The following is an 11,204-nucleotide window of genomic DNA, read 5'->3' on the forward strand; positions in this document are numbered from 1 at the left end:
GGGTGGGGGGGCAGATAAAGGGCTACTTTCCCCCCACCTGTGCCGGTTGTATCTCTGGTTCCTTCCCGATTAGACCGTGGAGCTAGCATGATTAGACATGGCCTCAGTACTGGGTGGTCTAACTACATGTACAGCGAATAACTGCAGTGATTTACGAATAATTTTACGCAAGATTTTCGCCGCCGATTACGAATTACGTTAAAGTCTCAGAGCTGATTCCGACTTTACGCTTTGCGGCTAATGTACTATTACGGATTACGTTAATTTTTGGGGAGGCTGCCTACGGATTACGAAGACTGAAAAGGCCTGGTTACGTCTTACGAAAAAGGGCATGCCGGCCCCCCATGCAGGCTTGTGGGAGGGGGGCTGAAGTGTACAGACAAAGCGTCCCACCTGGTTCGTCAGTCATTCCCACTTGGTGGTATCTGAGTGCCCCGTGCCCACGTACTTGGACTGCAGATGCTCCAGCTGACTGTGGATGTTGTATCTGTCCGCCATTCTCGGTTTCTGCGGCGATTTTCGGCAGTTTTTAGCGGGAAAGTTTCCAACACAGCACGGCAGAACGCAGCCCTGACGTCAGCAGGATAACCTCTCACCTCACGGTAAGAACGCTGCCACATGTAACGTTTTAACGCAGAACTTAGATTTAAAAAAAGCACATCTAAACAAAATTCCGCCAAAATGAATAATTGTGTTAAACGTTTTAGAATTTGTAAAATTTAATAAGTCAGTTGATTGATATATAATGCATGAATCGGGTATATATGGATTTAAACACGGTAAATCCTTGTAGCGTTTTGATGCTGTGGTATATTTTGCTCATCCGAACCCGGACAAAGCAAGGTAAGGTTGGTTTTAAGGTTGGTTTCGCTTCGAAATCTCCGTTTTCTGCACAGCTCTGCAAACGTCCGCACTGCGTTTTTATTTTGGAAGGGTCCAAAAGAACATTTTGGCACGCTAGATGTAGATTAGGCGAGCATTCCTACGTTAGACAGTAGTGCCTTTGCCTGTGTGTGTCACTGTGTGTGTGTGTGGTATATGGGCGGACGGGCTTAACGCCAAGCAGATGGGAGGTTTAAGGTCGTTTTTGCACTACAGTACACATTTGTTGTTTTTTTCCCACAATGTTGAGTAAGTGCATTATTTCCCCTTGCTGTGCACATCTGTAACACTTTAAAACTAGAGATGGTTGGTGTCTATGTCCTTGGTGTCCTGTAAGTGTAAAGTATTAAGCAAAAAGGTTTATGAAGTTGTTCGTATAAAGTCTTATGGTGCCTCTTTCTCTAGGTTCCCGTCCTAAAACATTTTTTTTAATTAAAAGTTTTGCTCAAATAAAATGACCTTAAATCTCCTCAGATATAATTTGCTAACCCATGTGTGTGTGTGCATTTCAGACATTAATTTAGTACAAAAACAGGTTTTCTAGCTTGACTGGGTGTAACGTTAACGTTATATGGACACAGCTGGCTGTTGTGTGTAAAGCCTTTTGTTGTGTTCAGTGTCTCCACTCGGATGTTTTATTTGTCATGACGTGTTCCCTTTGTCTGAACCTCCAGTCAAGGAGAACTCCTGTGTGTTAAAACAGTTGGCAGGTGTGACAGTGTCAGTTGGGAGTCAGACTCAAGGTTTCCCCCATACCTGGTGTAGTTCTACCTGCATAGCCTCCACCAGGCCTTTCTACTGGAATACGGATTGTAGAATTCGGCAAAAAAGAGAGTAAAATTGGCCAAGGCAGTCCGGCAGCGGGGAGGTAGTCTCAACTGCGGGACCGGTCAAACCTACAAGGCGGCCAAACTCCCCTGGCAAATATTCTCCTGTTATATAGCCAGCATAGTTAGTCTGGTAGAGACTTAGCCACCTGCATATAGCACAGGCCTCAAGGTTTCACTCTGCAACAGACAACTGGAGAGTTTTATTCTGTTTTCAGATCCAATTTAGCCAGTGATAAACCAGGATAATAATGTATCCAGCTCAAGGCCTTTCTGCTATTCAGGCTGTTGTGGATGGGACCGGAGGGATTCTGCCTCAAGGTTTTACTCTGCAGCAAACAACCTGCAGTTTCATCTGCCTTTCAGAAGCAATTATGCTGCTGATGGACTGGATTAGTCAGGTCTCAGCTCAAGGCCTTCAGCTATTCATGCAGGCAGGGGGATGGATGGGAGCTGGCATGTCGGGGCACCGGTCATTCCACTGGGATTCAGGGGGGTGTGGGTCGTTCCACTGGGATTCAGGGGGGTGTTGGTCATTCCATTGGGATTCAAGGGGGTGTCGGTCATTCATTAGGATTCAGGTTGGTGTCGATCATCCATTGGGGATTGGGGGGCACAGCAATAAGAATGATGAAGAATTGGGTTATTATATCATGACTGTTCGCAGAGGGCTGAAGTTTACTGGGTTGTGTAGGTGCAAAAATGAGGCCTGTAGTTGGTAGAGAATTTACAGTAACTCAGGCAAAATTGGGTTTGTATATACAAACAGCAAAAGCCATGGCTACAGTAGAGGACAGGTGGAATCCCCCCTCCCCCAGTGTCAAAATGGAAGAGTCCTGATGTTATATACATGTATATTGTGGATAGATCAGAGGTGTAAAAAGACGAGTTAGGACGAACCATCCAGGAGGGGCTGTTGACTGCTTACTGGTTTGAGCTGTGCCTCCCTTATGACTTTCTAGTATCTGTTGTAACCAGAACCATGCTTTATCCTGACATATGCTTAGGCACAGTCCTGAATAGTCCAAATATGCATATCCAGAACCGTGCCTGTGGCAAATATACGTTCTTGTATATGTGGATATATCCAGAACAGTGCCTGATCCTAACCCTAACCCTTTCAGGTATAGAGCTAGTTGGGCTATAATAGCAGGATATAATGTTGAATAATGTGTTCCTGTCAACAGGAGAGCAGCAGCAGGCAGGATGTCTGTCTGGCGAGATTCGCCGCTGTTCCACCCACAGACAGCGCTGAGACAGCTCAACGCCTCCCGACACCACAACCTGTACTGCGACGTCACCATCTCGGTAGCCGGCACCAGGTTCAGGTGAGTTGCACCTGTCTGTTACACCTGTTTGTTTCACATGTTAGAACTGTCTGCTTCACCTGTTACCCCTGCTACGCATTGCACATGTCTGTTACACCTGTCTGCTATACGTTACACCTGTTTGCTACACGTTACACCTGTTTGCTACACGTTACACCTGTTTGCTACACGTTACACCTGTTTGCTACACGTTACACCTGTCTGTTATACCTGTTAATCCTACTCGCTATGTATGTTACAACTTACTGTTTGCTACACCTGTTACACCTGTCTTTTAAACTTACCTGTTACACCTGCAGTCCTGACCTTTCCCCTTCATGACCTTTGCCCTTCCCCTGCAGATGTCACCGGGCCGTCCTGGCAGCCAACAGCGTGTACTTCCACCACCTGCTGTTGCCTAGCAACAGTAGCGTGTTGCCTAGCAACGGGCAGCCCGAGCCGTGTTACCACCTGGAGCGGATGGGCGCTGCGACGTTCTCGGCGCTGCTGCAGTACATGTACACGTCTCAGCTGTTCCTGTCGGACGAGCGCGCCGCCCGCGACCTTCTGCACGGCGCGCGCCGTGTCGGCCTCGTCGCCCTCGGAGACCTGGTCGCAGACTACCTGCTCGACTCCGACAGCAGCGAGGAACGGGCCGAACCAAGCGCCGACGAGGAGGGGGGAGATCCGCCTGAGGCAGGGGAGGAGGCTGTGCCTGCAGACGACAGGCCGGAGGGGAAGGAAAATCCAACATTCAACCTGGAACTGCTGGAGCCTGCAGAACCAGGCTACCACCCTGGGTCCAGGGACACAATGCAGGAAGCCCCAGTATATAACCTCGGCTCAATAAAGACACTACCTCAGGAGTCTGCAAACCTAGACTATAACCTTGTGTCAGTAGATGAACTACCTCAGGAGCCTGCAGACCCAGGCTGTGAACTGGACACTGTTCCTCAGGAGCCTGCAGACCCAGGCTGTAAACTGGACACTGTTCCTCAGGAGCCTGTAGACCCAGGCTGCAAACAGGACACTGTTCCTCAGGAGCCTGCTTTAGCAGAACCAATGAACCAGGCCATGACCTGTCTACAGAACCTGTCCCAACTTTTCTCCACCAATGGGAGGCACAAGCTCCTGATGGTCACAGCAAACAGCGACCATATAAGGCACAACCACGACCATATAAGGCACAACCACGACCATATAAGGCACAACCATGGCTGTGTGAACCAACCAGCATCCGGCAGTCCTCCAGGTGTAGGTCAGGGTGATCAAAGGTCAGGGAGTCCTGATGACCCTAAAGAGCAAAGGTCAGGGAACTCTGTTGACCCCAGAAAACAAATGTTAGTAAACCTTGATGACCCTAAAGAGCAAAGGTCAATGAACTCTAATGACCCCAAAAGGCAGCTGAGTAAAAAGCAAAGTAGGAAGAGAGGCTGGCAGGAGGGGGAGTGTTCCACCACCAAAAGACATCACATTTACCACCAGGGAACCTGTACCACCACCAAAAGACATCACATTTACCACCAGGGAACCTGTACCACCACCAAAAGGCATCATGTTTACCACCAGGGAACCTGTACCACCACCAAAAGACATCATGTTTACCACCAGGGAACCTGTACCACCACCAAAAGACATCATGTTTACCACCAGGCACACCAACGCAAGGAGAATGTGAAAAAAGGCCTCCCACTGAAGGCTCCTCAGCAGTGTCCACACTGGCAGGACTGGACTAGACACCAGCGCAGGCACAGGAAGCACCAGGGCTGCCTGAAGTGTGGCAACCTCACCAGCAGCTTGGGACTGCACAGGGAACATGCACAGACCGTGTGTCAGACTTGCTGTAAATGCTTCATCGGTAAAGCCCACTTGGACAGACACACATGCAGAAATTCAGCCCAGGAAAGCAGAGTTCCCTTCAAATGTACCAAGTGTAAAAGAATGTTCATGTGGGGTTAAACTTCAAGAGCTTTCTGGCAGCACATGGGAAAATAGCAACATGCTCCAGACATGTAATCAGACTGCGAAGTTAAATCTTGTGATTTTTAACCTCCTGTAGACTAGTACACCTAGAGAAAAGAGAAGATTCTTGAACTGTTGTGAACTTTTGTAAGTAAAAAGTGTGAGGTAGAAAGGGCTGATGTTAGTGATGTAGCGTGCCTATATGTAGTAGTTTTGCTGTTGCATAGTGATATAATAATGTGTGGCATGTCCTTGTTACTTTGTTGCTACTGAGTGAGAAAACCTTGTTGATGACCTAGTGCAGGGCAAAAGTATAGGATGAAGAAGATGGCTGTAAAGCTTGGTCTTTATTTGTTTGGGAGTTTTTCTAGTTTTGACTGTCTTCTGCAAAGTGAATGTGAATCTATACATGAATAACTCCCCTGGTCAATCCTGCATGGTTAATGGATCCTGTCACTAAGATACAGGAAATGCTGGGCTGCCTGTTAGCACAGTCATGTGGAGTCAGTGTTCCCAGAGGTTTCTGTAAGCTGTAGTTTGTGTAGTACAGATGGTAACCAAGTGGTCATGCAGTAATACATATACCTCATCTGTAGAGCATACAAAATAAACGTCACATTGTGCAGAGATGTTCAAGCTTTCCTACTCTTGACTGAAAACTTTTCTTCCCGACAGTTTACAAACCTTAACTTTTGTTTGTTGTCAAACTATGATGACAGTGCAGAATGTCTGTGCATCTTTACTCAGGGTTAGGTTTTGGTGAGTTATGCAGTCACCTTAAAAAACATGTATATACCCCTATATACATGTACTAGATACTCCCCATTCTAAGCTGACAGAAATAGAAAAAAATCTGGAACTGAAGAACACCAGATTCTGCTACAATATTCACTGGTAAATAATCACAACAGCAAGACTTCTAGTTGGTCCGTATTTATTAGAAAAAAAACTGGTGTGAAGTCTTCCACAGTTACGTGTTGTATATCTGGAGGTATGTCATTACTATGGTCACCAGCTATATGACACAGAATGCTGTTACTATGGTTACCTATGAAGATGCACGGTTGCTATGGTTTCCTGGGCCACCTGAAACAGCAGGCAGGGCGAGGGATGTTTTTAGGTTGGGGTTATTCCAGGTCAGCGCCCTGCCCGCAGCTTCTCTGGCCAAGTCAGCAGAATGAAGAACTGTACAGCAACAGAACCCATTTATCTAAAGACTAACATCACTCCAGCTCTCATGGACCATTTCTCACAGCTACACCAGATTAAAACACTCAAATTAAAAGACAGGCCACACCAATCATAATCTGATTAAAAAAAGGACTTGCAGCTGATATAGTGTCTGAGTAATCAAGGCTTGTACAGGCAGCTCCATGGGGGAGGGGGGCAGCCTTGTGAAGAGTAAAACCCAGAACTGTCCACAAGGCTGCCCCCTGCCCTGTAGCTGCCCTCAGCACAATATCGATTCATTTCTGTTGAGACGAGAAGTTGGGAAAATCTTTGGTGTGGCCACAAGACTAGCAGCAGTCTCCTATACAAAGGCTTCTGCAGCAAATAAAAATCCCTACGTTTGAGACACAGACTAGTACTAACGGTCTAACCAGTCCTTCACACTAAACCACTTCCTGCAGGTACAGAAAAACTCGGTTTGCTACGTTGTACATTTAGTACAGCAGCAAATTGTCGGCAAGTTCATTGAGAATATTCTACTTTCCACGGTGGGGAGAACAAAAATGGTACAGCTAAAGAGCAGGCTTTGGTGGCCTCAGCAGCAGGTACTAGTATTAGTTGATCCCTGTACATGTTGGCAACGTTTACAGTCTATATGCCTACAGGAAAAACATTAGGGGAAAAGCAACATGTCACGATGCACTCTGAGAACTACTGGTGAAGCATGTCCCAGCAGCAACACTTAAACAGTACGCGTGTTCCATTTGGTACGACCTGCTGAGGTTTGGCCGGTCAGTCACTAACTCAACCCATTACATTAACAACATGGTTCTAAAGTAATGAAGAAATCTTACTATAACACCATCTGACCAGAGTTTGGTGCCACAGTAGCTACTGGCTCAGGGACAGACAGGTGTGTTGCAGGCTGACTGTCAGGGGAAGGCAAGGTGTGGTTATCTACCTAAAGTCTGTTACAACCTCACAGGACAGCACTCAGCCAGAAATGTCAGTAGGGTTACACAGTTTTAGCAGTTGCAGGCATGTGTTCACCAGACTCTCCGTCTGCTGTACNGACTTCTACCAGTTTCATAGAATTCAACAAGAGACGACTTCTATCCTACACTTCACAGTAAAATCAGTCGACGCGAGGCACAAACAAACAGCCCAGTCGGACAGTCTGCCCACTGCAGGAGACTCATCACTTCTCCATGCTAATCTATGCTAATTAGTAGTTAATATTTCATACCAAGTTGATAGACAAGAAGGGCAGATCTGAATAATCAGTTACATTCAATTTGATGCCTTGTAACCATAGTTACCATGTCTCACATGTAACCATGGTAACTGTCTCACCTGTAACCATGGTTACTGTGTCTCACCTCACTGTCTTACCTGTAACCATGGTTACTGTCTCACGTGTAACCATGGTTACTGTCTCAACTGTAACCATGGTTACTGTGTCTTACCTGCAACCATGGTTACTACGAGAATGTATTACTTGTAACCATGGTTACTGCATCTTATCTGTAACCATGGTTACTGTGTCTTACCTGTAACCATGGATGGCCCATAAGTAACTATGGTTACTGAATCATGCATGTAACCATGGTTACACTGGGAAACCATGGCTGCATCTGACATATAGTAACTATGGGAACACCTGACATAAAAGCTCTAAGTTGTAACCACAGAGATGTACAGAGTTGGTGGTTTCAAAAGTTCATGTCTAACAGTCTTGTTGTTGAGAAGAGAGCAGCCTCCTTGTTCGGAGTCTTGAGAATCGGGTTAGAACTCGAAGGTCTGGTTGGATGTTAGAACTCGAACGTCTCGTCAGCCATGTCGATGGCCCAGGCAAACTTCTCCCGCTGCGTCTTGTTGTAGATCTTCTCCACTGGAACCTCCCACTTCTTACACCTGAGCGGGGGGGGACAGGTGTTAGGGTGTGTGGGTAGAAACTGCATGAATAGGATGATCTGGCAACACTGGCAAATTTGGCAATGCTTAGGTCTGGGTAAATGTGTGTGTGTGTGCCTATGAGGCAGATGAAATTGTTTGTTTGTTTTACTCACCAGGCCACAGAGATGTGAGGGTCCAGGTTATGGGGTAGAAGTGTTTGTTTGTTTGTTTGTTTACTCACCAGGCCACAGAGATGCGAGGGTCCAGGTAGTTCAGCTTGGAGGTGCCGAGAGCGATCTCTTTGTTCTCCTCCTGTAGAGGGAAGGACAAACAAACGTACATCAGATTTCTCCACTGTGAGCAAATACAATTTGTAACTCTAAACAGACTAAACACTGTATTCAGCCTGGACTGTAACCATTATCATCCACACACCCAAACCCAAACAACACCTAATGCTGGGGCGTTACAGTGGATGATACCATTTTCTAACAGGGGTTTCAATGGCCTATACCACTCATAACGGGGGTGTTACCTTGTCAGTGGCCTGTACCACTTATAACAGGGGTGTTACCTTGTCAGTAGCCTGTACCACTTATAACGGGGGTTACCTTGTCAGTAGCCTGTACCACTTATAACGGGGGTTACCTTGTCAGTGGCCTGTACCACTTATAACGGGGGTGTTACCTTGTCAGTAGCCTGCACCTCCAGCTTCATGAGCTGCTCCTCCAGACGCTCCATCTGCTTCTTCTTTCGCTCCAACATCCTGAAGGGGACAAGAGGAAAGGATTATCATCATCATCATCTTCTTATCATCACACACTCCACCCTAACCCTAACCCTAACCAACATCCTGAAGGGGACAAGAGGAAAGGATTATCATCATCATTATCATCTTCTTATCATCAGGATCTATAAACACTCCACCCTAACCCTAACTCTAACCAACATCCTGGGGAGAGACAAGACTCGGGGTGAACACTGGGATCTTCAAAACACTCCAACCTTACCCTAACTCTAACCAACATCCTGGGGGAGACAAGACTCTTTATCATCAGGAACTGATAACACTAACCCTAACCCTAACTCACAAACAACATCCTGGGGGACACAAGAGTCAGCATTATCATCAGGATCTACAATCACTCCACCCTAACTGTGAACAACATCCTGGGAGAGACAAGACTAATTGGGATCTAAAAACACTCCAACCTATCTCTAACCAACAGAAGGCTTATAATTTGTGTCTAAAAACAAGTTCTACCCTTACCCTAACTCTAACGAACATCCCAGGAAAAACAAGACTCCAGATTGTCAATCAAAAGCACTCCACCCTTACTCTAAGTTACCATGGAGGTAAAATGCTGTAACCAACATCCTGGGGAGAACAAGACTCCAAATTACTGATCAAAAGCACTCCACCCTAACACCCTGGAAATGAGGAACACCTGTTGACCACAAAATTGTTTTCCTTTTCAGGAAAATGTCTCAGCTGTCGACACCTAAAGGAAGCCGTACGTACCCTGCCGTAAACACCTGAAGGCATTGTTACGTACCCTGCTGTCTTGGCGTCCCGCTTGTGCTTGTAGTCGGCCTTCAGGCCCTTGTACTCCTTCCTGGACTTCTTTATGTCTTCCTTCTTCTTGTCAATCTGCAATGAAGACAACAAGAACATGTTCATGACCTCTTACCTATGACCCACTCTATGGCAGGACATGCACAGTTGTCTCCTTACATGTTCATGACATCTTAACCATGACCCAATACATGGCAGACATGTACAGTTGTCTCCTTACTTACATGGTCAGCTGGTTAACATGTTCATGACCTCTAACCTCTACCCTTATCTCCTGGCAGAACACATGGTTCATGACCTCTAACCTTATCTCCTGACAGAACACAGTTCATGACCTCTAACCTCTACCCCTAATTTCCTGGCAGTTGGCTGCTTACCTTGGCCTGCAGGTTGCTCATGGACTTCTCGAAGGTTTTGGGGACGGAGCGCTGATGGTTACAGAGGATGGCCACGGCGCGGTTCGCCCGGTTGTACGACAGGATCTTGGCGGCAACGGAGTCCTCGCCTGGGGGGAGAAGGCAGGATTATCTTACAGTACAAACCAAAGCAGAAAACACTGCAGACAGCAGCAAACACTGTAGACAGCAGCACAGAAAGGCCAACTTTATGGAATAAACAGCAGAAAAGTAGAGGACAGCTCAGACCCTCTGACTTTAGTTAGCTCCATAAAAAATTCTCCAAATTTTTTCACAATATTGCATCGAACATTACCTTACTTCAAAGCATCGCCAAAATGTCATGTAAACAGCTATGATACAGCGTGCGGGGAAAGCTGACTTTCCTACGCAGTGCAATATTGCCTGAGAACTGAACAGCACTTTGTAAAGACTATGTTCCATCAGCCGGCAGCGCAGAAGCCTGAAGCAGGGAGGACAGGCTGTCATACAGCAGGGGGAATATCAGAGCTGAAACATGCCCAAAAGCTGCAGGACCTCAGCACATTTCTGAAAGCCTGGGCAATTTTTCACGATTTTTAACGAGGGCAAATGTCGGGGAGGGCATGCCAGCTGGGCCTGCACACATCCCTCCTGTGGTGTGACTGCAGGAAATGCTGTTCACCTGTCATGGCTGGACATCGCGCCATGGAACGGGGGGAGAAGGAGAAGGGGAAAACAAACATACAAAACATGTAATGATGGGAAGGGAAAAGACATAAGAGACATGACAGGTTGTGAAGTAGTACAAATAAATAAAGTTGCAGAAAAGGACAGGAAAACAATGTCAGAGAAAAAGGGGAGAACATTTTAGAAACCCAAATCTACATCCAAACACTTGATGCTGCAATTCAAACTAAAAAAAAGGCATGCAAGAATATGTACTACGGAGAGAAGTCCCTATGACTATGTGTGTATGTGTTTGAGAGTATATGATTACGTACTGTTGGTGAGTAGCTTTGGCTGCTGCTGCAGGGTGTTGGAGGTGTTGTAGGTCCTGAACACTTTGGCCGTCAGGGCTGTGTGTATGTGTGTGTGTGTGTGTGTGTGCTTGTGTAAAGTACGTGTGTGTGTGTGTGTGTGTGTGTGTGTGTGTGTGTGGCTGTGTGTGTGTGTGTGTGTTTGTGTGTGTGTGTGTGTGTCGTAGTGT

At 46.5% G+C, this 11,204-nt stretch overlaps 3 protein-coding genes across 6 annotated transcripts in view; 1 reads left to right on the forward strand and 2 right to left on the reverse strand.

Annotated features, from left to right (window-relative positions):
- The window catches only part of LOC109487424 (probable splicing factor 3B subunit 5), a 1,697-nt gene extending 1,089 nt beyond the window's left edge, over nucleotides 1–608 (reverse strand). Inside the window, 1 exon segment of the mRNA XM_019791418.1 lies at nucleotides 394–608. Within this exon segment, the coding sequence (XP_019646977.1) occupies nucleotides 394–498 (105 nt within the window). The 5' untranslated portion in view covers nucleotides 499–608.
- A 189-nt stretch (nucleotides 609–797) lies between these two features.
- Nucleotides 798–5,597, forward strand: LOC109487432 (zinc finger and BTB domain-containing protein 17-like). Its single transcript, XM_019791427.1, has 4 exons — nucleotides 798–843; nucleotides 2,897–3,037; nucleotides 3,379–4,484; nucleotides 4,527–5,597. The coding sequence occupies exons 2-4, from the start codon at nucleotides 2,916–2,918 to the stop codon at nucleotides 4,973–4,975; spliced, it is 1,677 nt and encodes a 558-aa protein (XP_019646986.1). The 5' UTR covers nucleotides 798–843; nucleotides 2,897–2,915; the 3' UTR covers nucleotides 4,976–5,597.
- Nucleotides 5,598–5,890: 293 nt separating this feature from the next.
- Nucleotides 5,891–11,204, reverse strand: part of LOC109487377 (DNA topoisomerase I, mitochondrial-like) — an 18,397-nt gene continuing 13,083 nt past the window's right edge. For 3 of the 4 annotated variants that reach the window (XM_019791357.1, XM_019791356.1, XM_019791354.1), the window contains 5 exons: nucleotides 9,998–10,125; nucleotides 9,601–9,695; nucleotides 8,732–8,810; nucleotides 8,286–8,356; nucleotides 5,891–8,062 (listed from right to left, as the gene is read on the reverse strand). In XM_019791357.1, the coding sequence (XP_019646916.1) occupies nucleotides 7,960–8,062; nucleotides 8,286–8,356; nucleotides 8,732–8,810; nucleotides 9,601–9,695; nucleotides 9,998–10,125 (476 nt within the window). In that variant the 3' untranslated portion in view covers nucleotides 5,891–7,959. The remainder of the gene's footprint in view (nucleotides 8,063–8,285; nucleotides 8,357–8,731; nucleotides 8,811–9,600; nucleotides 9,696–9,997; nucleotides 10,126–11,204) is intronic. The other variant, XM_019791355.1, reaches the window with a different exon arrangement.

This window comes from Branchiostoma belcheri, unplaced genomic scaffold (genome assembly GCF_001625305.1).
Source record: "Branchiostoma belcheri isolate BF01 breed outbred unplaced genomic scaffold, Haploidv18h27 scaffold88, whole genome shotgun sequence".
NCBI lineage: Eukaryota > Metazoa > Chordata > Leptocardii > Amphioxiformes > Branchiostomatidae > Branchiostoma > Branchiostoma belcheri.